At 39.6% G+C, this 27,857-nt stretch overlaps 1 protein-coding gene across 3 annotated transcripts; it reads right to left on the bottom strand.

Moving 5' to 3' along the window:
* Positions 1 to 164: 164 nt before the first annotated feature.
* Positions 165 to 27,335, bottom strand: LOC122768106 (vitamin D3 receptor B). 3 transcript variants are annotated; one of them, XM_044023834.1, is made up of 10 exons: positions 27,271 to 27,335; positions 26,447 to 26,525; positions 14,427 to 14,574; positions 13,363 to 13,493; positions 11,883 to 12,079; positions 11,060 to 11,159; positions 10,094 to 10,274; positions 7,980 to 8,131; positions 6,778 to 6,894; positions 165 to 5,649 (listed from the first exon to the last, which is right to left on the bottom strand). In XM_044023834.1, the coding sequence occupies exons 3-10, from the start codon at positions 14,570 to 14,572 to the stop codon at positions 5,396 to 5,398; spliced, it is 1,278 nt and encodes a 425-aa protein (XP_043879769.1). In that variant the 5' UTR covers positions 14,573 to 14,574; positions 26,447 to 26,525; positions 27,271 to 27,335; the 3' UTR covers positions 165 to 5,395. The 3 variants fall into 3 exon arrangements, with proteins under 3 accessions (XP_043879769.1, XP_043879770.1, XP_043879768.1); XM_044023835.1 differs by having other exon boundaries at positions 27,267 to 27,335; XM_044023833.1 differs by lacking the exon at positions 27,271 to 27,335 and adding an exon at positions 26,816 to 27,260.
* Between the last annotated feature and the right edge of the window lie 522 nt (positions 27,336 to 27,857).

Here is a 27,857-nt window from a genome sequence, read left to right on the forward strand (position 1 = left end):
ATAAGTCAGAAGCCAGCTGCTATGTACAACGGTTTATTTTTGATTTGCAAAACATCTGACAAAAATAACATTACATAAACACCAATTTATATAGAAAAAGGATCTTTGAAAAAAAGAGGATAAATTGCAATTACATTAGAATTTAGGTGCCTCACTTTTTTTAATTTTTAATAATTGCAGCCATATCATGCTGACCTTTGCAGGTAGTTCATGGCTAGATTTGTCAGTATGCATGTGTTAACAAACATTACATTAAGTGCTTTTGTTGGTTCAGGCATTTAAATCGAATGTGGCATGATTTGGATTCACAAAGCAGGGTTAGAATTCAATGCCAAATTCAAATTGTACTACTTATTTCAAATAATAATAAAAAAAAGTATCAATACACATGGCTGACAGTGCCAATCTCACGCTTGGACAACCTTCCTATTCAAATTGAGCTGGGGAACATCTGAAACCAGTGTCATTAACACCCCCCCTGAAGTCAAAGGGTTGTATAATGGCACACAGCTCAGGGTAGATGGGACCAATGCGACGCTGTTCCTCAGTATTCACTGATCAATAAAAACTTTGATTTATATTCAGTGTTTACCTGAAGCAGTTTGACATGAATACAAAAAAGAAAAAACAACAACAAAAAAACAAATTCACCAAAGTGAGTAGTTGCTCCGTTAATATGATACTTGGATCTTTAATGGAATTAATAAGCATCACTAAGTTCTGTACGTTTCAAGAGACAAAATCTTAATGTGAGGCTTGTCGTGCAGCAGCGGTGGCGACACTTCGGATGATTCCCCTCATTGTGAGGCGTCAAAAAAAAACGCGACTTGGTGATGCTTGAGATAAAAGCAGCATTGCATGGATACTGAGGATTTCACCCTTCCTTATTCCCCTGGTTTGGGCCAAATGTTGGCAGGGAATGACAAAGGTGTGGAAGCAGACTTTAGGGACAGAAGGAGACGTGAAGACACAGAAAGGATGGAGGAAATGACTTGGTAAGGACGGCGTTCAGCAGCACAAAGACGGTGTTGACAGTAACAAGTGAAGCGCAAAAACACACCTCTCTTTTCTGCTACTGCCACAAAGTCTTTCAGGCTGTTCCTTCTATGCAGCCGCATTCTCCACATAGAAGTTTCTCTGGTGTGTTTGCCCTCTACAACTTCTAACATTTAAAAAGGACAAACAGAACAGGAGAAGCTCGTGGCGATAATGCGGCTGCATAAAAGCATGTGGCAACGAGATTAATAGCATCTGTTGCCAAAAAAAACTACACAGATACCCTTAAGACGGAGCAAAAGGACAAAAATGTAGAGAAGGACGTCACTTCTGGAGTAAACACAGCCTCATTCTTGCCAGTCTGAGCCCTGTTGGTCAGAGTGCAGGCACTGTATTAAAAACACTCCTGGTATTTTGTGCGTTAAGAAAGGCAATGTTAAGTCTGAGAAGGAAATATTATACAAAAAGAAAAAAAGAAAGAACGAAAAGAAAAAAGAAAAGAAAGAAGAATGACTTCATTAGCTGGACTCTCCCAAATCTGTGAGATATCTCTGAGGTAATCATTGAAGTATGACTCATTAGACAGCAATAAATACCAACATGAATACAAATATTACAAAAGTAAAAACAGAGGCAAATGCTTAATGCAGAAAAAAAATTTGAGCTAAAAGAGGTAGGTTTTTTAGGTAGATTATGGTGTACATCCATTGTGGACACTCCTTTTTTATAAGAACTACATTAAGTTGATTCCATTACAATCCCTGTCCTAATGGGCGGAACAAAAAAATATTAATAATGATGAAAAAATAAAGATTTGAAAGCCTTTGCATTGGAGATGGAAAACTGTTTCCTACGAATGATACCATAGAGGTTTTACAGACAGGATTTGTAATGGCAACAGTTACTCACAAAACTTCAAAAGATGTCTACGAACATGATAAAGTGTAAAGCTTGCTGGTGATAGTGTACCATGAGTTGTATTTTACAGGCATTGTTACTGTGTTAAGTTGCCAAATTTGAGGAAACCTCAACAAAGATAGATCCATTTTGTAGCGTATATATTTCCACCGACATGTTTGTCAACTTCCAGTATTCTCACAATCACGATGCAGAGTTTAAACGTATGGATTCTGAGCAGCCGACCAGGGCAAAACCAAACAGCAAACTCTAGGAATGTACCATATTTAGATTTAGGGGAAAACATGTAGGTACATGTGCCAAATAATTAACCATTTATTACAATAGTCACAACGGGAAAAGTGGGTATTCCCTTCTTGTGACAAAACTTTAAGTCGGAATTCCCCAGACTTCAAAATGTATATTTTCTATTAGTGGCTACATGATGCGTTCAAAGACGCTTCCTGTTTGGTTTTCAACCCCACAAACAGAAACTCCTCTCTCCCCCCACCCTTCAATCCTCCCACTGTATTAACCATAGACAAATCAACACTGCGTCTCCACCACAAAAAGGAAAAAAAAAAAAACGTTCTCAAACCAACATTTACATACTTAATGTATGTATTCAGAGAAAAATCACCATGGAGACTTTTCACATCTTCAAAGTCAGTGTTCAGTAACCAAGCACATCATAGCCCTCATCAAACTAACATACAAACATACGAGTGGTACTGTCTAGAGACACTCGAGCCTCGACTCCTTAATCGTCAATAACCTCAACAATTTTCAGGAAGAAAACCAAACTTATTTTGAATTCATCAATGAAGAAAAAACAAAAAACAACAACAATCTACTGCACCACGTGTCCAACCCAGGCTGTCAGCTTGTTGAGTGTCACAGTGAGTGATGGAGAAAAGGTGGCAATAAGTCACAGTGACGGAGAACGGACTTAAAACACATGGGCTGAACAAACTACAGCGACAGCTTCTCATAAAGTGAATGTGAGAACACGTCGAGCTGCACTCGCTCTCTCTCACGCCATCGTTCTCAAAGATCACAGAGTCAACCTGGTCTGCTGAGATGAAGGAAGCTCTAGTTCTGTCAAAGGAAGCCCGCATGGCCAATCACAGGGACGTTTCTTTTTCTCTTTGTCTTTAAAACAGACATCGTCTGTCACTCGGCTAATAGAAGACAAAAGAAGTGTAAGACTTTTTTGTGTCCTTTCTGAAAATCATTTCAATTAAACCTCCTTGTGAAGGCATCAGCACTTGACAGGGAATTGATTGAACGCTTCTTTGGGGGAAGTTGTCTTCATATTAAAAAAAGACATAGTCTCATGGAAGCCTTTCAACATTACTGGCCTCTAACTGTAAAGATTTTTAAAACTTTTCCTGGCAGTTTGGTTTAAGCCATTAGATGCCGCCTGATGAAGCAGAAGCCAAAGATGACTGACAGCAAAGAGAGAGGCATATGAGTTCCTATCATAATCACACACAAAGCTTATTTTCCAAAAGGCCATAGATTAATAGCATACAAGTTTAGTAGATTATATAATGACACTATTCAAAGCCCTGGAGACATCCTCTTGATGTACTGTAATGCATCAGGTGTTTAACTAGCTTGGTGATCTATATGGCTTATATTAGAGAGCAGCATGGTATGTTTGTCCTCTTTCTAAAAATGAAACCTTGGAAATTAGGTCAAAAACATCAACCCCACCAACACAAAAATAATCTGATTGAGTCAAATACACACACCACTCCAGACTCATTCATACCAAAAGACATTATCAAAGTCAAAACTGAGAGCATAGTGTCCAAAACAAAACAGAACATGTCAATAGGTCAATATTGTATTTGCATATATTTTTTTTCAGAAAAAATTAGCCTTGGAAAAAATCTATGTAGCCCTATGTACAGCGACGGGACATACAACGTACAGTATATATATATTTATACTTGGTATTTACACAATGCAGCCACTAGAGGGCTGCGCAGCATACATCATCAAACAGGAGGGCCTGGGTGTAGAGGTGCGAACCGCCACAGCCAGGTCCCCAGACATTCTTGAAAAATCCACTTCCCAGTCAGAAACGAAAGGGGTGTGATATCTGTGGAGGTCTAAAGCAGCTTCCCAAGCTCTGCACACACCAAGCTCTGTGTGTACGGAGGAGGAACAATTCATGGAATTGTTTTTGTAAAGGTGAAGTAAAGTATATATAAAAAATAAAAATAAAGAGCAACCACTGATATTACATCTGCATCTGTGCCAAATTCCAAGCAAAGTATGCAGCTACTATACTGTATTACCTAGACAGACCACTTTGCTTTGGCCTGAATTTACTATTCCAGTTAGATTTGGCATTTTAGCCCTTAAAAATCTGTGATTATAGACAATGTATATTAATAAGTAGGCCCGTGTAAAATACGGCATAACAGTGCTTAGGATGCATGTGGTAGCAATTAACTATGTACAGGAAAATGAAGAATTAACGAAAAACTCAATTTTTAAAAGAGAGACACAAGCCCTACTGCAGGCTTAGTCTGATTGACAGCTAGCAGTGTTAGCTAACACATTTAGTGGCTAATTCTCTCACCTCCAACTCTAATCCCTATCAAACCTGACTAAATGCTCTCAATTCTGCAGTATATAAAACCGTATAGTGACTTTTTCCTTCACTGGCTGTGAGGCTAGTCAGACAAATCTCTAGCATGTCATGAGGCTGCGCACATGAAGTAACCAAAGAGCAGCACGCATTTTCATGTCTTTGTTTCTTTAAGGTAGTGGAAGCTTTATGAGAAAGTAGTTGACAATACCTTTGGTGAAAGGTGAACGGCATGAGTTTGAATTGTTTACACATATGCTGCCATTGAGAAAAGCAAAAAAAAAAAAGAGAAAAGAAAAAAGAAAGACCGACTATTTGAAACATCCAAAAACGTCAGCGTCATGTGCAGGCACTGCTTTTGCACTGATAAAGTGAAATGTCATCCGTACTGTATCTAAATTGCTCTGTGTAAAAGTTACTGTTTCACATAGGTGATGTAAATATAAAACAACCCAGTAAAACAAAGAGGTAGCTCAACTGAATGGCTAGATGAATAACTGAGTATGTTTGTTGAGTTGGTGTGTGTGTGACATGCACACACACACACAATGTCCTGGCATTTGAAGCAGCTGTTTGTTGATTTAAATACAGACAAAAATACTGTATACAGGCAGAGGATGCAAGTATAGGTTCATTTGTATTTCATGAAGGTCCCTCGATTATTGTTAACACCTGCTTGCTCTCTATAAACCTTGGACTTAACGCCAAGCTAGACTTCTGAAGACATGACACACATAAAATCACACATCCGACACACACCTGCCCAGACACAGACACGCACCATTTTATCTCCTCCGCACTTCCATTTAGACCATTCAGCACATTCTCAGCTCCCTCCCTCCCTTTTAACCCCGGAGGCTCATCTCTAGCTTCCTCTTTGAGGTTTACAGGTGACCTCTAGGAGACTTCGCTACCGAACACCTCCAACACCAGCGGGGTGAGCTGCATGCTGTGCTCCGGCCGGAAGGAGAGTGAACGGTACTGTTTGGAGTGCTCCTCGTTGAGGCTGCGCAGGTCTGCCAGTTTCTGGATCATCTTGGCGTAAAGCAGCCGTCCTCCTGGGTGGTGAAGCCGGATGTAAGCCTGCAGGATCTCTGAAAGGTGGTCTTGGAGGACTTCAATCCGCGCATGGTCCTGCACACCTGGGCGGTCTACAACAGCGGAGGGGAGAGCCTTTATGCATTTGAGGCAGCTAAACTACAGAACTACACCCATCTGTTTTGAGTTTTTGGCCTTCTTTATCTTAAACTTTGACAGAAATTGAATATACTACCTTAAAGTTTGTAAAAGTGTGCAACTGCAAACTTCTACAATAAAAAAGCTTGGTTTTCATAGCCTTAGAATAAGCCTTTAATAAGTACTTAAAGAGAGGGTCTTGCTTTATAGTGGTAGCCATTTTTGTCTGCATTTAGTGTATTCAAATGGAAGCCCTTTACACAAACAAGGAAGAACTACATCTTTTCTGGTACAGAGAAGGCCACTGTAGTTTCATGACATACTTAGAAAAGGGAGGAGTGAGTGGAGGAGTCCTCTGTTTGAGTCTACAGTCTCAGCTCCTACACACTGGACCTTTAACATGAGTCCATATGGCTCACATGATCACTGCAGCTAGCAGGACGTGTATTCCTCACGGACATCCTGGTCACGTGATGTTGGTAATGCACATCTCTCTTAAGAGCCTATGCTTTATTTAGAGGGGTATTTTGGGTCATATTCATGTTTTTCTATCCGATCCAGTGATTTTGACCAGTATTAGACCAATACCAAATGATATCATGTCATCTCATCTATTATTATTTACCCAAGAAACAGACAGTAAATGACATTAAAAAACACATTATCCTTGAGTTTGAACATTCTGTTGAGATGGAAGGCTAATTTTAGAAAACAGAGAGCTGATCTATCTAGTGTTAATGAGCTGCCTCATATGCACAAAGGGATGCAAAAATCCACTTAGGTACACATGCTTATTTGCATAAAAATACCTGATTAATATATACACTGTTCAGAAATCATGCACACAAGTGTGCTTAAATAAAAGCTAATACTCAAAAGAAATGGATGGTGGAAATATTAGATAAGATAATCTTTTATTAGTCCCACAATGGGGAAATTATTACTATTATTTCTTCATTATCTCACCAAAAAGGTTTATGCTCTTCTGCCACAATTAGAACAGCTGTGAATACACTCTCACTGGAAAAACTCACAGGTAAATGTGATCACTCATGACCCCACTACATGTTCCCTCCTCCACACAGTCAGATGATGTACTGTACCTGGAGAAAGCAAACAGATGGCCATGAGCAGCACATGTTCCTCCTCTTGCAGGTTGAGCTTCTTCAGGCCGACCTGGAACTTCACTAGTGGCTCCAGCAGCTCGAGAGTATGGCCCGCTGTAGAGGAAACAGCACACCATTACAGTCTGTCAGAGCAGCACAAAACAACCAGCATCAAACCATATTACAGAAGAAAAGAAGCCCTCCGGGGAATTTTACCGCAAGTCATTAATATTCTATTTAGGCCCCAGGCAGGATTTTCTCCTGCATGCTGTACATATTCAGGTTTGTTGCGAAATGTGCTAAACATGACATGCTGGTTCGCCATTATGTTTTATCCACAAGACAAAATCAATCTGTTTTAATGATTTCTTTTTCATATGGAGCAAGGGAACTAGAAAATATTCATGGTAGATGGAAAGTTTCAATTAATGAAAAAACAATCAATCAAATCGATTATGAAAATCGTTGACAGTTAATTTATTAAGATGAATCAATTGCTGCCGTAATTCTAACTGTATTCTCACCAGTAGGTCACTTTATTAGGTACACCTATTAAACCGCTTGTTAACATAGTACAAACTTAATGTAATTACACATGCAAACACGGTCAAGATGACCTGCTGAAGTTCAAACCATGCATCAAAATGGGGAAGAAATTTAATTAAAATGACTCTGAATGTGGATTTTTTTGTTGCCAAAAACTAAACATTCAGGGACAAAATGTCATAGAGAGGAAAAGCTTTTATTACTGCACTTGAAAAATCTGTGCTCCAATAAGGCTCACATTTTAAGCAACAGAGCTGCTTGTCCTTGTCCAGACAGTGGTTGTTTTGTATGGCGAGCAGGTCAGGAGTGACATTCTTAGGTTGATCCCAGAAAGAGGGGGTCTTGTTTAAAAGCAAATGAAAGCCACTCCCACAGAGGTTTCTGCAGATATGTGTAGCATGAATTTTTGCAGGAAAAACTTGCCGTACGGGCGTGTACCTAGGCCACTGACAGTAACCTTATCTGTTCTCTCACACGACTGATCGCAGTATAATGCTCAAGCCCTGATATGCCATTTTAACATGGAACACAATCTTCTTTTCATCAATTATCAGCTAAGCAATATGAGATACCAAACATGCATTTACACAGTTCTTAACACTAGAGTGTCTCCACAAAACACAAAATGTACATGTGGCAGTGTTCAGACCGACCTTTAGTGACATCACTGATCTGGTATTTAAAGTCAGGTCCACCACAGCTCCACGACATGTCTTCCAGGTTGAAGCTCTGATTTGAACGCAGCATGATCACCTCAATGGCACTGGACTTGAGCAGTGCAATCTGGTCCTCTGCAGTCAACTCCCTATGGGGAGAGAATCAGCGAACCATAAATAGTTGATGATTGAACAAACAAACAACTCTTAAATAACCTTGATTATTTAGTTTGGATTTTGTCAAACGTCACCGGAAAATAAAACTTCAGCAGGTAAAATATAAAGAGTTCAAATCAAGTACCAGTCCTTTCTGTGTCAACGTCAGTTTATGAGTTGTAGTATTCACCTGAAGGAATTTTGTTGATCAAGTTCTATGAGTAAAGGTTCAAAGTGTTATTCAAAGTCCATCTCAGATTAATATGTGTGTGTGGGAAAGAAACAAAAACTGATGGATCAATTGTGAATTGAAATCTGTTTTGATAAACATTAGTAAAAGGATACCGTGTTAAAGTCTATGGAGGGTAAGCGGTAGAGTGAGTTGTCGTTCAACTTGAAGGTTGGGGGTTTGATTCCCAGCTCCACTAGTCTACATGCTGATGTGTGCCCGGGCAAGATACTTAAACCCACATTGCTCAGCAAAAAGCACCACATAAATACAGACAATTCACCCTATAGACTCACCCTTCCCTTTCCAAAGCATGTCAGGGAACTATGGTGGCCTTTCCATGCCAGAAAATGTTGCTCTTCTTGGTTTGCGTAGTAAACTTCTGCTTCAAAATGAGAAAAGCTCGCTTAAGCTGGTTTATTCGTTTGGGCTGCTGTAGAAACAAGATGGCGCAATATGATTCTCCATACTCCATAAAGCAAAGCCATTGACGTAAATAAATAAAAGGCTTCTTCTATGGCTACTAACATCAAATAATTTAGATTTTAAAAGCAGTTGTAGCCTTGTACAAACACACTATTATGCTCAGTTTCTGCTAGTGAACCTTCCAAAAATACACGAGGGCTTTAAGCATTATCAACAGATAAAATCCAAAATCTTGTAATGCTTTATAAATTCTCTTCAAATGTTTATGAAGTCAAACTACTGCATTAGTAGGAGACATGAGGTGAAGACTGCAGATCTCCAGGGGAGGTCCAGGGTGTTTTTCAGGGCTTAGGGAGCAGATCATAAGTGGACAAACATTCCAATGGTAATCCGACCACGTCCATCATTCGCTGCGAGTGGGAATGACAACTTTCAGGAAATACAGGCCCCAACTCGTTTTATTCATGACTTTGGGGTGACCCCCAAAGTCATGCTTTTGTCAACAAACCAAGAGACAAACAAACTGGAAGGCATCAGTTGCCATGTGTGAGGAAAGAAGGTGCTTTATAAAACTGCTGGTCTATATATCAACTAGTATATTCACTCAAATGTATCTTGAGGGTTTAAATATTGCATTCTCCTTAATATGTAATCAGAATTAAGTTTATCATGTGTTTGCCACTGTAGTTTTTGTAGTTTATCTATCCATCTGTCTGCAGTCTTTTCTGTTATAGATCATCACATGCTCCCACAAGGCAGACTGGTGACATACTTAAAAGTGTGAACTTCACCATGGCAAATGTATAACCTCGTCCAGAGAAGGAACAACACGACATAAAAACATTTTCCACAATGTGTCAGCTATCTGTAATATCAAGTGTATCAGTAATCTCTGGCCTTTAGACCAAAGCCATCACTGCCACACAGTATCGACTAATCAGACAGAAAAACAAGTGGGTGTTCAAAGTCTTCATCAGACATTTAGGTAAAGAGTAACTCTAAGACATGCAAATAAAAAATAAAGGCGGACTCAATGTCCTGTCAGCACAGCAGTGTTTGGAAAAAACAACAACCATATTTTATCACCCATACACAGGTCTATTCTGTATGCACACAAAAATAACTGAACAAATGGGCTCAACACACTTACATTGATAGTGCTGAATTTCTATTTTGCCTATATGCCCACAAGTAAAATATCCAGAAAAAGCATGTTGTTTCTGGCTAATATCAGCTCTTAACAACTAATGCAGAGTGACAGATTTGAAACTGACAGATGTACCAAAACATGACAGCTCACCTGAACCCAGGGATCATCTTGGCAAATCCAATGACCTTCTGGATGCTGTACGAAACCAAGTCAGCCAGGTGAGGCAGCATGGAGAGGCCGGTGCCGTCATCCTCACTGGAGTCAGGGCTGCTGCCCTGTTCCTGGTACATCGTCAGCAGGTTGTTGAAGTTCACTTTGGTTTCTACCGACTCTGAATTGAGCAGAAAGGAGAGTAGAAGAGGAAAAAGAAAGAGTGGGTGTCTTTTTCCCATCATCCAGGCAAAGCTCCTGAGCCAGTTGTTGAAGGAAAGACATTTTTTCTTAGTTTCATTTGCGAAATAATTCAGTGAAGCTGCAGCAATTTCAGTTATCTCAGCAGCTCCCAGGTTTTGGTTGCTAAGGTAACGGCAAATGCGACTAAAACACAACCCCACAAACGTCTTCTTCCACATGTTTTTCAAATGGATGTACATGTGCACCGCCTCTTACACACACAATACATTACATTTGAACTATTCCTCCAGGGAAACATAATGCTGACAGAACAGATGAAGGACTTGTTGGCAGAAAGGATGATCTGAAAATACACAAGAGTAAGGTCAGTAGAAGAGAGATGGAAGTTTAGATGACAGCTCTGGCATCATGTGAATCATGTAGCGTGAGCTGGGGTTGTTTTGAATCATTCGAGTGTGGTCTGCCGAGTGTTAGTGGGAGACCATGTGACCGTGTCCCTCTCTGTGCTCACTCCATTAGTGAAGGATGCATTAATGACCTGGTGTTTACTAGTAGGAGTCAGGTGTCTGCAGCTTACAAGCTATTCACAGGATTTCCACAGGATAAGGAGTGAAGCAACTAAAATGTTTATTTAAGACAATGTGCAAACAGATGAAGTGAGAACATAACCCTGATAAGTCAAATATTAACTCTTACATTTAATTGGACAGAAAAAAAGAAAAGAAGTCAATGTTTTCACTTGGGTTGAAGTGTGTTTCTTACCTGGAGAGTGACTGAATGAGTCAGAGGAGGCATCAGACAGAGAGTGAAGAGAGGCAGCTCTGCTCGCACTGCGTGTCACTGGACCCTCACGCACAGGAGGCTGGACGGAGAGAAAAAATCCAATCACAACATTTAAAAATTTGGAACCATCAAATGGAAGCTTAGTATGATGAGGCTAATCTTGGAACATGTATGCAGATAAAAAGCAATGTACTGTAAAACTATTAATTAACATACAGCTGATGTTCATTGATATATTAATTCATTAATTAATTCATTCATCTTCTACCACTTTATCCTCCACATGAGGATCGCGGGGAGCGATGGTGCCAATCCCAGCTGACATGGTACAGGGTACAACCACCATTTACTGTCACACCTACTGTCAACTTAGAGTGTACAATTTGCCTAATCCCCAAATCTGCATGTTTCTGGACTGTGGGAAGAAACCAGAGCCTAGAGAGATTCACTGAAACCCATACTATTACTAAAAACCTTTTACTATTATAGCAAAAACTTTTAAAAAATGTTACAAAAACAACAAGCTCATTATATATTTTTCCGTCCTGAAATGTCTGGAAAGATGCAGGCTCCCCCTTGAGGCTCTTCAAAATAAATCCCTAAAACAAACCAAAGTCTACAATAATGGAAATTCACATTGATCAACTTATTGTGATCAATGTTAATGTTATTAATGTAACACAATATTGTATTCTGCCCCATTACTATACACAGTATAGTGTTGGTGAATATCTGCAAAAATTAGATTTAATTAATTAAACATGGTAGCATATTGTATTTGAGACATTCTTGGGACACACACCCTGAAGCGGCAGAAGTCAGAGTAAGAGTCGTCGTAGGTTTTGTGGTGAGCCTCCACCAGCGTGGCGATGACCTGACTTTGCTCGTCGGTGAGCCGAGGCCGCCGTGCCTCTTTCTCCGCTTCGCGCTGTGCCTCCTCCTCCTTCCGCCGCTGAATGAGGTCCTTCTTCCTCTGTACTTCCTCATCTGTCAGAATGACTGGGGGTGGAAAATAGAGAGTCAAAGAGAGACAGAGAGTGAGAGGGTGTTGGAGAAAGGAAAATTGCGCACACAGGAAAAACAATGTCAGGAAAAATACTTGTGGAATACGTATGAGAATTACATTAATAAAAGATAAGAAGCAGGAGTGCAGGAAGATAAAAACTGGTTGAATTTGAAAGCTATTCAGTATGTACTTGTACACTGTGATGACAGCTATGTCAATGTAGAGTACGGCTGGGAGGGGGTTGTTATTCTCTAAAGGAAGAGAATGGGAGGGAACAGGTCTATATGGAGACCCCTGCTGTACAGAACAAATGAACGCATTGTCTGTGTTCTGTTCGCGCCTTGTTGTTCTAGCCACTGAATTAGCTCACACATTCAGAGAGGGAGAGAAGGAACTGGGGCTCAACAACATGCTACTGTTTTTGCAACAGCAACACTGTTCTCCAACAGTAAATCGTGTCGGTGCCACTGCTCTTCTGGTATTCCCAGAAACATCCAGAGGGGAAAAACATTCAGCTGGAAGTGAGAGGCCTTCGCTTAAAAGTGCCCTCTGGACAATATGCGGATATTGGGAGAAAACAAGAAAAAAAAATGCACCTGCTATTTACAGACCATGAATATAAACAAGTCTGTGTGGAAAGAGGAGGCCTCACTAGATTGTACTTAACAGCAGGTGTTTAAACTTCAGATGAAGTATACTTACTGTATACAATGTGGGGAGGCTCCAGTAGTTCAAACAGAATGTGTAAACACTCTAATGGGGCAAAGACCCAGAGACACTGACCCCAGTCCACAGATTACATAATATTTACAAGAGGGACAATAGGCCCCCCAAAAAACAGCAAAAAAGCTGTTTGAATTTCACTTTTAATTTAAGATTGTGTTTTTTCAACAATAAACACATAATCAAATTTAAATTACAAAGGTGTACTTTTTTTGTGTTATTTGTTGTCAATAAACAGTTATATTTTATCAGATGGAACAAAAGCAAATTTATTACATTTATGGGCCATAACAAATCAGCATCAATTATCGGCCATTGGCTGCCCTGATTTCTAAAAATCACATTAGCCATAGGAAAACTCATATCAGCCAAACTCTAGTCCCCCTTATAAAATTCATGTAATATATACAAATAAATGTATGTTAAATTATGCTGAACGTGGACCAAACTGAGACTCACTTGCAAAACCTAAGTAATGCATCTCCACTTAAATGGCAGGCTGTGAGGTTTCAGTATTGCCCTGAAGACTGCTTAGATCACCTGTCATACTTACACTCTTTCATCATGCCAATGTCCACACAGCGTTTCAGTCGGCACGCCTGGCAGTGGCGCCTGTTGTCCTTGGTGATGGTGCAACTGCCGTTAAAGGGACACGTGAAGGCGGCCTTGCGCTTCATGCTGCGCCTAAATAAATTGCAAACATTTCAGAAAAAAAAGCACCCAGATATAACAGTGTACAAGCTAACCAAAGGGAAATTATATCTGTAACTAACGCTTGTAAGCATAAACATGTGATACACTACACGAGTGGCAAAAAGAGCCTTATTCTCACTTGTTTTAAATTGTTGGTAAAAATCTTTCCAAAAAGGAAAAACAACAATAAATGATGGTACATAGGACACCAGTGTGACTGACAACTGGTATTTTCAAGTCGTAGTCAAGTATTATGTGAAGCAGCGAGGATGAGTGCCAAGGAATCCAGGGGTACAAGATGAATCAGTGACAAAAAGCACAATAATTTAGACCAACACAGACACAGACACCCACACACAGTGAGGGTTCGAATAAGGGCCAGCAGAGCGATGAGTATGGAGGTTATTAAACATTCGTCTTCTTTACCTTCTCACTCTAAACACTGTCGAGAGGAACCAACACAAACAAACAGATGCATCGGCCAAACATGAACTAGCAATATCCCAACTTCCTCTAGTTCCATCTTTGATGAGACTGCAAATGTGTGTTTTTCAAAGAGCAGGTAAAAGCCAAGGCAAAACCTAAAAAGCAGAGCTCATTTGTATTCTCTACCTGTTGCTGAGCATTAGTGTAAACACCTATATCCCAGGTTGTGCATGTTCTTATGTAAATGTGGGTGGCAATTACCTTAATGTATGTGAGTGTGTGGGAGGTCAACATGCATTCAAGTTAATACCAGTATTTGTATGCAAATAAATACATGTGTCGATAACTCGGCTGGTAAACAGTGTTCCGTTGTGTATTCATCAGGGTGTGTGAGCTGTTGTGCGTCATACAAACAGTCTCAATATCTATGTGCATTAGCTATGGTAATGTGTGTCTGATTTGCAGTGCATCCATGACCTCACATATGCATTAATTTACCTGAAAAACCCCTTGCAGCCTTCACAGGTCATGGCGTTGAAGTGGAAGCCCGTGGCTTTGTCGCCACACACGCCGCAGATCCGCGGCACGTTCCTGTCAAACTCATCTGGGGGCAGAGAGGATGTACTCACAACTGTGGGCTCCATCACTGAACAGACACAATGGAATGAAGAAAGAAAAACAGGGGAGAGAGTAGGAGAGAAAAAAAACACATTAAATCAGCTCCTGGTTATCTAAACTGTTCACTTACTTTGCCACCAGCCAGTGCAAAAAAAGAGAAACATCTGAATCAATCTGCCAGCTTCTAACATCTGAAGTCAATTTAAGAATATTTTCTAAAGTTCTAATCTGTTCACCGCTGCACTTCACAAAATATCAAAAAACTCTCATTATCTTTCAGTGATTGTTGTAAAAGAAAAAACATACACAGAAGTGAGATGCATGTCTTTACGCTTGTTACCATGCCAACCAAACTTCGTTCTTTCCTGCAGGACACATTGGGTCCCAGTCTATCCTTCGGGGGTGAAATATACTCTAATGTTTTTGTACTGAAGCAAGCAACCGGAGCGTTATGAATCAAGTGGAAAAACCCTAGTTCCACTCCAGAATGCTGGATCTGGGTTACATTTGATTACATCGTGCTCCGAGTATCTATTTCACTTAACAGCCTTGTGAGAGGGGAAAAAAAAGCATGTCACCGCAAGGCTAGCATCCTCATAAACAAACAATCACTGTCCTTTTCACAAAGCTCCTTTCTTATTCTTTTCTTTGCTTCCACTGTAGAGTCAAAGCAAAGCAAATGATGGAAGGTTGAGGGAGGGGAGGTGAGGACAACTAAACCAATAAAAACCTCAACAATCTCACAAATCAACAGCCAGTGAGGTGAGGGCCCAGCTGAATAATTTAAGTGACTGTACAGAGCTTTCTATAATTCATGTCTAATTAATAAAACACCTACAGATGTGTACACAATCTTTTAAATAAAATATTTGTCTCTGTTTTACTCCGTACAGCTGAGAACATAATGACAGTGTGTCTCTAAACCAAATGCTGTCCCTGGCCAATCCCATTAATGGCATGTGTAGTCCTTATTAAAACAAAAGGTCAAAAGAACCAAGAAAACAAGGGGGTCTAGTCATTGCCTCACTGCTGCAGGCAGCAGGGACAAGAGTGGCTCAAGCATCTACAGCACCACATGCTTAAACAGGGATCCTCTGATACAAAGACCACTGTAATGCACTGATAAAACATGTACACACAACTGAAAACCACATCTACAGGCGATAAATTAATGAAAAAGAAAGAGTAAAAAGTCATGCATGACCCACAACAAATCAGAGAGGTGCACTTATAACATAATCGTTTATCTTAATAAAGGAATCACACTGAACACGCATGGTGCTGTGACGAAGGCCACATCATTTCAATTAAACTTGACACAACATTTATAGCTGCTGTCACTCTGCATGAGAACATACTTTCTGTTTCTATAAGTCAGAAGGCCAACTCTATGGTGAAAGAATAGGCAAAAGGTGTTTTTAGTGCCTCAGTGCACATTCCTTTCTCCTGCCTACCCTTCAACACAACCCTCTTCATTCTAAAAGCAGAGGTTAAGTACACATGTTGAGTCAAAGGTCCCTTAAAATGACCAGTCCATAAACGCTTTAAACAAACTTCACATCTTCATGACAGCGCTACAATAGAGTTTATCAAAGATGCATCAAGATAATGCCTCAAAGGCTGTTTACTATGTGATAACATGGGTGACATAATATAAATGGGTATCATTTTTGTATTTCAAAGACTTAAAAACAGCAAACAGACAACCCCACACTGTCTAACTTGCATTGATACATTTATTGCAATTGGTACTGGACCTTCATCGGCCAAATGGTTTTTAGAAGTGGGAAGCCATTTTAAATATTGTAGGAGTGGCTGTGACCTGTGACCACAGCCACTCCGAGCACCTGTGACTCTGTAAATGGTCAAATCTCACAGCCGCTCCTATCTAAGTTTGCTTCTTATTTAAAAAACAAAAAAAATTTGGAAAAATTGCTGGATTACGATCAACAGCCAAAAGATTTAAATAAATGTATCAATGTGTGTTAACAGTGTGAGGGATCTTCAGATCTTCTCTCTTCATGAGAATCCTGAAAATGTTTTAAATAAAACTGCTTTCATGGGGACAGAACTCTCGTCTTCAATGTACACTCCAAACTTTGTCGGTCATGTCCTTCCAGAGAAACTGTTATTTTGGTGGATTGTGGTGAAACCATTTATACCATCTGCCCCACAAACATGGATATGGATAGAAAAGTTGAGTGGGTGACTTTCTCATGTTTCCTTCCAAGTTCTCTAAAAAGCAGTGTAGTGTGTTAAAACAATAAATCAGTTCAGCAGGTTCCACACATTAGTTACATCATGTAATGAAGTCGTATGCAATAATGACCAATAATATATTATGGTCGTTTCTTTATAAAGTGTAAACTGTTCTCCAACATGCAGGCAGAATTATCCCAACGGGCAATCACACTCAACACTCGCAGAGATCCAAGAAGGAAAACACCCACTCATCTTACTATACCATCAAATGATGAGTGAAGTCAGTCCTCTGTGACTGCATTCAGCCGACAGGCCATTACACTAAATGCACAGTAGTATCGAGAGAGTTCTAAATAATGCATCAGGTTATTAGACCAGATGTGGAGTCATTCCAGACTCACAGAGCAAGGGGACTGGTTTTCAGTTTACGGCTTCCATTGAATGCCTCTCACTTGAAATATACATTTATGTGTGCATAAATCAAATTGGCCAATGCTGTAATAAGGCAAAATATTACTCATGTCAGTGTGTTTCACAAATAACAAATGCCTGAGGATAAAACAGCAAGAATGTGATTTCTGATAAGCTTACAGGATTAAATCCAGCTCCATGGCAGAAGATTTTTTTTTTTTTACTGACAGCTGGGTAATAGAAGCTGCAACGTATTATTTTAACCTTTAATGAGAAGCATCAACAACTAGTGTGCTGGACTATTATTGCAATTACTGAATCTCTGCCATATGTTTTGACTGGGCTGTTGCTGCAGAAAGGAAATTATGCATTTCCTCATACTGTAATCATTTAGTTACTTGGATTCCAGCAGCCAACAGTCAAACTCCCAACAAGTTGGAACAGCCTTCTCAAGTGGTTAACACACAGCAAAGAGAAGCAGCATATTTCTGGTATAAATATGATAATAAGAGCAGTGAGCTTGAAAAAGATACAGTGAGAAATGGCGTGACTAAAATGCAAATTCTTCAGTACTAAATGTAAATACTTGTTTTAAAAATGACATTTAATAAACTGATTTAGACTTTTCTTTGTCCCTTTTTGGAACCTGTTATAGAGGTCACTGCTCATGAGGTGATACTTTCCAAAGGTGCAGAGCTGGAGGGGAGTTTATAGTACTTAACACTTTGTTATCCTCAGCTAAAAAAAAAATGAATGAGACCACATAACAAACTAAATGTTTGACATGTGTTTTAGCTTGAAATTGATTTTTCTACATGTGTATATATTCATTTTAAACTGGAGAGGCAAGCATCTCACAATTACAATTTCAACATTGACAAAGGTCAATGTATAAAGACAATTAAGACATTATATTCTTTATATTTCCAAGGTGCAAACTACACTAGGTGTAATTTCCATCTAAATGTTCTATGTATTAATATGTGTATTATATGGTGGTAATTCTTACTGTTAAATACTGTTAAATATACAATCTGCTCAGTCTCAGTATATAGCAAAAAAGTGAAAAAGGTGTCTACAGGGTCCTTTGCATCTGAACGTTTTATAGAGCAATATAGAGTTTTATAGAGCACATGTTTAGTTGCTATATGTATATATATATATATATATATATATATATATATATATATATATATATATATATACACACATACTGTATATGACACAGTATAAGGAAATGAATAAAAGAGAGATGGTACATGAGAAAACAAAATTTATGATATCAAGACATCACATGAACCAGGACTCCTGATTAAATGATTAATTGATAAAGTGAGTCTTGAGTCTTCTTTTAATAGATATTAAAACATGTCTTCTTTGATTCATATAAATATACAATAAAGAAACCATTAAAACTGAATACTTTTGTGGACCAAACCAATTTGAGAATCTGATCATGTTTAGGTTTTGGAATCACAGATCAACAGTTTTCAACATTTTCTTACATTTAATGGACCAATCAACTCATTTAAATTATTTGGTTATGACGATATTTGTTAGTTGCAGCCCTAATATGAACTGTAAATGGTCATTTGCTGTTTACAGTCAGAGATGAAATGACAGCAAACAGGCCGACCACACAAACAGTCTGTTTCTGTTATTTTTAAAAGCTGGCTAAAAATAACAGTCATAAACCACCTCTATTACTGGCTAAATATAAATTCATGTCTCATCTCTGGCAGCCCCTCATCTTTAAAAGTGTCAGGGGAAAAACGATTAGCTATTCATGTCGGAATCACATTTATAGTAGGATTTATTTCTGACGGTGCTGCTTCACTCCCACTTTTAAATCAAAGGGCCAGTTTTTGGCATTTAGTTCCTATTGTGAGTGTGACCACTTATTATTGTCACAATGAAAATACTTAAATGACAAATGAGGAAACTGGCATTTGTATGTTTAGATCATGGATGTCCAAAATTGAAACTTGACAGTGGCTCAAGGCCCAAAAATATACACCAATTGTATTTTACTGTATTAAGATAAAAGCAGGTTCTGGGATCCCAAGTTCCATGTCAATCCTATTGATACCAGTGATCACTAGTGCGATACCGTGCCATTAATTCGGTGTTTCTAATGGTAAAGTTTGGTTTGGAATGGTAAAGCCCCAGGTCAGGCTTGCATTTACTCTGGTACCCCAGGGAAGGGCATCAAGGGATGGAATGGTTGGTGACAGTTATTTTGGTACAAGTCCTTCCGGAAATGCAAAGAAATACACACAAAACTGAACCGTTCCACTCAGTGGAAACTCAAGTTAGGTAGTCTGTCAATGTTAGGGTGCAGCTCACTCATTGACAGATTAAGAATAACTTTAACTACAAGTCTGGCGGGCAAATACTATAAAGCGGGTGTGTCCACGAGTCAGGTGCATGTGACAACACCGTCCTGCTCACACATCGAATAGTGAAGACCATGACTGTTATTGATATTGCATATTGTTTAAACGAAGAATACTATCGTTTTTTTCAGCATTAATATTCCGATAGTGGGGGACATACCTAAAAGCACTGTCCAAAACAAAAAGGCATTCAGTGAAGTCCAGAAAACCTTCAAAAAGATAGGAGCTAACTACAGAATGATTTCCAGTCACCTTTTAATCAGTTGACACTTGACAGATCAAAGTGACAAGTCCTATTGATTAAAAGTGAGAAAAACATTGTATACAATAACCAATCAACTACCTCCTTTTATCTGTGAAAACTGAAGACTTGAGCTTGGGAACGAGAGATGACACAGCAGTGGTGGCCGATGAGCAAGAGATGAGGCCTGCTGTAATTATGTGTAGTACCACAAACTGACTGTAGTTTGTCATTTTTACTGGGTGGTGAACGCTGCAAAATAAAGACATTAACCCAATTTTGGTGGCATGGTCAGACAAGTGGCAAGGGAGTTTCCCCTTCTTTTGCCTCAACAAACTAGCTGAGAGAACAAGTGCTATTTAACATGCAGCGGAGCCGTGACTCATCTTTTCCTCTTTGATTTATTCACGTTATGGCTGAAATGATTTGCATGTGTCTCATAATCCCTGGGACAGATGTTAGAGCCAGTCCACGTTTGAATCCATAGAAGAGATATTAAACGATTGATCATTTCCAAAGATAATGGTCTACTGCTGTTAGTGGTGTGGACTGAATTAACTACTCAATCTTCAATAGCATAAGTTTAACTTTCACAAATGGTCCAGTGATGTAATATTTATTTGAAGGAATATCCCACTTAAGTGTGTAATATATTGATAGTTCGTAAATTGTTAAAATGAGAACATGTTGTGTTAATTCTGAGGATATTGCTCTCAGTAGTACTATATAGTCATTCATGACCCTGTATACTGGTGCTGCACATACTTGTAATTTAAAAAGTTATACATTTTATACATATAAACCCACTTTATTCATAATTAAAATTTTCATCTACAGCTTGCAGGCTAACCTAACCAATAATATAGCTCAAAGCAGTTCCACGCCCATGGGTGTGAGCTTCAGTTATGGGTCAGAAATGCCTCATGTTACAGATACACATTTTCCCCCTCTTTTCATTTTTCACCTGCGTCCATTTATAGAGGGCATTAGGTTCTTCTGTGGCAAAATTATTATATATTATTATTTTTTAATTTTCGTGTCACAGCAGATGTAGATATACATTTTCTTCACTGTGTCTATTTATTCCACTGTTTTAGTCAACAGTCAATACAAAAATAAATTGTAAAGCCAATAAATGCAGATACAAAATGACGGGTGCAGATTTTGCTCATATCATGCAACACTAATCACAATACATCTTTTGAGTGAATCATTGCTGAGCTACAGGTTCAATGTTAATAAACATTCAGGTAAAAATAGAAGGATAAACAGAAGGTAGGAGGCTATACATGTGTATGTGAATGTGAATGATCATAGTGCGACACAGGGTATAAATGTAGCTCCATGTTAAGGTGGCAACCAGTTCTCTCCAGTGTTTTCAGTTGGGACTGCAGTACCTATTTAAGCGCTAATGGGCGCAGTTTTACACGTTACACATAGGTCCTTTAAGCCTTGGCAGATAAACACATGGGCATGTACGGTAAGGCGGACCATGGCAGGCATCCAATATCACTCACAGTGTAGCTTATTGTCCTCCATTCTACTTAACTTTACATTTCCAGCTGCACTTGAGTATGTTATTATCAAACAGGAACGTGGCCATTGGATTTTCTGTCAGATGCCCTGTTGCTAATCAAGGAACTCAGCCGTGAAAAAGATTTGGAGAGCAGCCCATTTGTCAGATTAACTTTGATCAAAGTCAATATCAAGAGATAATAAAACCCTACCCCACCATCTAACAAAAGTGATTAAGTGGTGCCATTAGTGTTTGGGCGTTGAAATGAAATGCGATTCAGGACGGGTCAAGATATAACAAAGTGGGTAAAGAGGAGGATCCTTCAAGGAGGGATCATTTTAACTGCACACAGACGTGCAGAGGAGAGAGGGGAAAGCGGGAAATAAAAAACCTCTGGCATCACGTCCCAAGAATGTCAGCAATGGGCTTACAGACCACATCCCAACACATAAGAGTCAGACTCGGAATCATATCCAGACCTATAACAGCACTGGAAGAAAGAGAGGGATAGCTGTGGAACGCCTGAGTGAGAGAAGGAGGCCCTCTCTGACAGTCCAATGAGCATCTTCCATCGATATCACATGACGCAATCCCACAAATGGTTCTGAAATTGTTCCATGCTGCCAAACGTTCCTCTTAAAGGGGAAAAAAATAGAGAGAGAGAGACAGTGGTAGAAGGATATAAAGGGGGAAAGAGTGAGAGAAAAGACAGAGGTGGAGGAAAAGGGAGAAAACATAAGATGTGTTTTACTGTAAACCATGGCCTGAGTCACCACGAGTACAGAAGAGACGTAAAACAAATCACATATGGAATGACCCCTAGATACAGAGAGAACTGAGCTACAAGAAAAACACACATGACATCTGAGCCTACAATAATGAGGGCAAGGAGGAAAAATTTAAAGGATGGGAAAGGTACTATTAAAGCAAACATGATCTGAGATCAGAGACAAGACAGCTTAAATTCATATCTGTTGGATGTTAAGATTCAATTCTGCTTGATGTCATTAAAAAAACACATTATGTGAGGAGAATAGATAGAGGAAAGAGAACAATGAACAAAGAGAGACAATGTGGAACTAACAACAACAAAGTACGCAGTCTGTAATGCAGCTAAACAACTGGCTAAGCAGACTAGTCCAGTCCTGTCCCTTCACTTCACTTCCCTCTCTCACTTATTCACCCTCCTGTAGCCTCCACAAGTCTATCGCATGCTCTTTTCCAATGATCACAGGGAGCATATTACAGCAGCAGTAAGAGCACATGACAAGATGACCTGTGCCCCACACAGGATGGGCTAAACTGGGGTGGGTGGATGGGTGGGAGGGGGGGTCCCATGTCCCGTGTCCAACCCTATGGTCTCTGCCCCTCTACCCCCCTGTCCAGGCCCCAGAGCTGGCCTGCAAGGGGAGAGCGGCGGTGAAGGCAACCTGCACCCTTGTGCTGGGCCCCTTGCTGGACTCAGGAGAGGGGAAAGAGACAAGGCAGGGAGAGGCCCACTCAAACACACACACACCTAAAGTCCTGTTTGTGTCTTCTGACAGAGACAGTAGATTCTCAAGCACACCAAGTCGATCAGACAGCCCAGTAGTCCGTGCCACACAGACGACTTGGACCAAAAGTTACATAAAATACTATAACCATTAGAATATACTTCTCATAAAAAAAATTGTGGAATATGAGAAATTGCTGGTGAATTTGTTTTCCAAGTAAAAAGGTATGATATACAAAGGCAGGAAATTGTATATCCATAATACAATAAGATGCAGAATTAACTGGATGCATGTGCTGAGGAAAAACAAGGACATACATCCAGTGACCTACATATTCAACATTTTGCTTTCCATGATATTTCCACTTGCCTTTCTTGTTCTCTAGATACAACTATAGCCTGTATGCGTTTGGCCTCAACATCAACCACAGGAAGGTAATTGAGGACCAAAAAACATTAGCAGGAGCTTTACACTTCATTAGTCTCAAAGGCAGCTCTGCATATGTGACAAACGGCATGCACATATGCACATACAAGTGAGTCTTTACAGTTAAGTAGAGCAGCCTCTTTCTTTCTATAGGGTTACATGTGAGAGGAAGCAACCAATTATAGCAGTCATGTAAGGGGGTAGGGGGCTGGGTTCTTCACTGTATAGGAGACATAATGGACTGTACCACCATCACAGCGCACAACTCCATAAACAACCTGCTACAGTTACAGTGAATATATACAAACAGATGCCCCCTCACTGCACGTCTGTGATCAGTTCTTTGAACAAATTAACTAAGAACTGATTCAAAGGCCCTTTTGTCCACTTTTGGACAAAGTCCCCAGCCTTGTCCTAAATAAAACATGTTTTAGAAATATACATCCACATGCTTTCAACTGTGTCAAGTCCTACAATTGTGCATGTTTTTTTTTACCTGATAAGCAACAAAGAGAAAACCGATGGGAGAAAGACAGGAACCTTGCAGTAATTAATGATGTCATTAGTAGCCCAATGGTTCAGTTCTCCATGATGATGAAGTGAGAGTTCAATGTGTAAAAAATATTTGTATTTGTTAGTGAGTGCAAAATGGTGCTGGTTTGTCAAAGTGGCTTCTTTCACTCTCAGGTAACTGTAGGACATGGCTTCATGCATGCAAACCGTGATTATGTGTTACTTACACACTACACAGAGTCATAAAAAGTTCAGCAGGTAGTCGTAATAATTCATAGAGATCTTTCATCTCTTTTGTAAGCTCCATGTTACTGTTCTCATGAGAGGATCAACAGATAAAGTTTATCTATGGCCTATGTTAGAATCAGGTCAACAGATCACCTATAAATGATTCAGGTATTTCCTTTGGCCAATATCATTGATCACTTTTCTTGTTTCCCTCGTCTAGGTTCAGTAGTAACAAATCAATCTCAAACTTGCTCAACTGAAATAAACATTTACTGAGCCCTCTCTCTAATCGTATCGTCACTTTGTGTCACCACCAAGGTGAACTTATATATTTTGATAAAAAAACTGGGTGTGTATTAAATATCATATAATTTTAATGGGCATTCAAAAAAAGTTTTAGTGTCTTTAACAGCATGTCTCAGGGTTTTGAGAGCAAAATTAGCTGATGCCAAGATCAGCCAGTTAGTGATTATTAAATAATGAAAAACTGGTCAAATCTCTCGATTGACCTCGAGTTCAATTTAACAATATTTACAATTCAAATTAATCATCAGTTCTGCAGATTTCATTACACAGCCCCTCAAGTCTTCAAGGCCTCAGTCTTTAAGCTCGAGGAGTCTCACACATTTACACAATGTTTTGACAAGTCAGATTAAATTCATTACAGTTAAAAAAAACTGACATCTGCAATGTAAAAGAAAATGTAAACGCATAATTTCACTATTTTGGAGAGTAATGTTAACAGACGCTCACACGTCCAGACAGAAACAGCACGAAGCGTAAATGATCTTTGTCTCTGCCATTTTCAAAAAGTTCCCCATAAAGACACCATAGTTTCAGGAAACATCTCCGTCCACACTGAACCTCCTGAAACAACTCAAAACGCTGTAGTACATATGCCAGGACTGTAAGTTGTGCTGTAACACTACACCGAAAACAGAGAAGAAGAAGTTGTATACATATATAATAACAGAAACAGAGACACAGTAATCCGTGCCAGGGGAAAGAAAGGGAAATAATGTCTGTTTGTTTACATTTCGTGCCATTTCCATGTGAATATTTAGCAACTTTACAGACCCATGGAACCTTTTTTTCTTTTTTTTAAAAGCGACTACCAACAAATCTACCAACTTTCTGTCATAACCTAAATACTTTACTAGAAGGAAATGCACATCTAGTGTTTTTTCAGACTGACTTTAGTTACTTTTCATTGACAGTAGCTGGTAACACTGTCCAACAATCTCCAAACACAAGACAATGAATGACAGTGCACGAGAGAGCTGGAAATACAATGTCATTGTTTTTCTAAAGTAGCATATTCACTGTCTACATGGAAACGTGAGACTGGAGTTTTTGAGATTATTGAGGTATCATAACTAAAGTTATACAGTTGTGAATTAACTTGGAAAAATTGAAAGCTATTTAATAGGGATGTACAATAATGGACTTTTTGTCTATATCCGATATGCCGATATATTGCTTGGGGCGATTACCAATACCAATATATATGTCTTTACTTCTGCCAAACTGCAGAGGCAATTTGGTCTCTTCTGTAGTGAAATTAACGTAATATTTTTCATACTCATGTCATAGCAGATGTGGATATAAAATATCTTCATTGTGCAAAATAAATAAGCACAAGAAAATAGCTGTAGGGTGCGCCAACATAGAAGTCAAGGAGGTAGCAACTATTTCAGTCATCATATCAAATCCAATAATACATTTTAAAGCCAATATCTGCTGATGATACCGACATCATGCCAATAATGTTGTAAATCCATGGTATTTAATATCTAAAAATGATTTACAGTTCTGCAGATTTCATTACACAGCAATTTGTGACCTCGGTCCTTAGAACTTGAGGAGTGTCACAGATTCACATCACATCTAGAAAAGCCACATTGAATTCATACAAACAAACAGTTCAGTCAATGCAAACATCTACACTGATATAAGAGTGTTTAACATCTTACATACAATTGCTCATAGACTGAACTAACATATTCCACAGAGATTCTCTCTCAAATGTAGTATGATGGGGTGGATGGTTGTATCATAACCACATTCAGACATTTGTAAATTCATCTGGTGATAAAAAAAATGTAATATCTAAAAATAACAATAGGTTCTGGTGATTTGATTGCACAACCGTTAGAGTCTAACTTGGTCCTTGGCAAAATTTCATATTACATCTTGAGATGTCACAGTGTATTAATCAAAACACATATTTGCAATTCAGTACATGCATTACGTCAACACTAATATTAAGTGTTAGGTCATGTTAACAGTCACTTATTGATTGTGTACCAACTTATTCCTTAGAGCTTTCTTTTCTTATGATCCCTGGAAAACCACTGCCTGATTTCAATCCATTACATGTAAATGGGTATTTGACAGGGTACGTTTCCAAAGGCAGTCAGTGTGGTACTGACAGGTTTCTGAATCAAAAGCAAAAATGAAAACAAACATCTCACCTGGTGTTGTAGCATCCCCGTGTACAATCAGGTAAGACTTTAAAATCCTTTCCCTTAGTTTACTTCCAAGTTGTTTATCCTGTTCAATACAAAAGCAAAATGGCATGTCGCAAGTCAGTGAGTGGGCCTTTACCCTAGATCCTGACCTGTTGTAGCTGTGTTTATGTAACTCTGAACTATTTCCAGCAGCAACATACACGCGCGCACACACACACACACACACACACAGAGGTTCAAGTCAGACAAGTCTGAAGACACTTAATGTTGTGACACTTGTAGTGCGTTAATTTGCTAAAACCGATTCGTGTGAAGCGGTTAATCACAGTCACTGAAGTATTTCTGTTTTACTTAAGTATGCGAGTTTCGTACCTCAGCTCAACTTTTCGCCATCGACGCCTTGCTGCGTTTATAATCCTCTTTAGTCGTCGTCTTTATTCTCTCGCAAAGTGCGTCCCCTCCATGTTGACTGGGCCAGCAGTAAGGGGCTTGGCTTTGAGGAGAGAGAGGACGGCGTTGTACAAAAAACTCAGAAATGTGACGAGACTTTCGTGGAGAGAACGAAAAACACCCGTTTTAAACGCAGACGCTCTCACACACACACACAGCAGCAGCGGCGTTGGTAGTAGTAGTAGTAATAGCTAACGTTAGCGTGGCTGACTGGCAGCTTTAACCCTAAAACGCGGCCCCAAGTTCAGTCAGCATATTAACCGTCCTACGGACTGCGGGCGACGGAAGCGCAGCGGAGAAACACGGTCGAGCCGCAGTCGTCTGTCAGTGGGGGCGGACAAACGCATTGACGATAAAACTAAGTCAAACACACCTACGTTTGTACGACGAGAATTATTCCTCCTTCCTCAGGACCCACACAGATGGCCATTACTTTCTTTGTTATGCACCGCCCCCTTTCTGAGGACCTCTACGGGAAAAAGGGGTTTCCCCCCGCCCCTGCGCTGGCCAATCACACGCGAGTTTGACGTGTCCCCCGTGTTGTGGTTGGTGACATTTCCCTATGGCCCACCTCTGATTGGCCGGCGCCGGTGCTCGTCACATGTGCCTCCGCCCCACTAAAACAGGGGTGTGTCGTGACGTCAGAGGTAACGAAGAGGTAAACAACTTTGACCGCGTGAGGTTTTTAAAGCAGTACAGTTTAACCCCTTTTTTTTATCCGTCGGCGTGGAGGTTTAAGACATGTAAACAGCGGCTACGACGCGGCGCGTTGAAACGACCGCGCCATATTCTCACGTTATTTTTTTTTCTCTTTGTTTCACAGCCACGTGCACCAAGACTTGCGTTTGAAATACAAACACATTGCAGGAACACCATCGATACAGCGCGGGTTTAGTAACAGCAGGAGCCACGTCCTGTGCTAAACGGTGAATTTGGTGCATTTGGCTTCAGTGTTTCTTTGACA

Source organism: Solea senegalensis, linkage group LG4 (assembly GCF_019176455.1).
Source record: "Solea senegalensis isolate Sse05_10M linkage group LG4, IFAPA_SoseM_1, whole genome shotgun sequence".
NCBI classification, from domain to species: domain Eukaryota; kingdom Metazoa; phylum Chordata; class Actinopteri; order Pleuronectiformes; family Soleidae; genus Solea; species Solea senegalensis.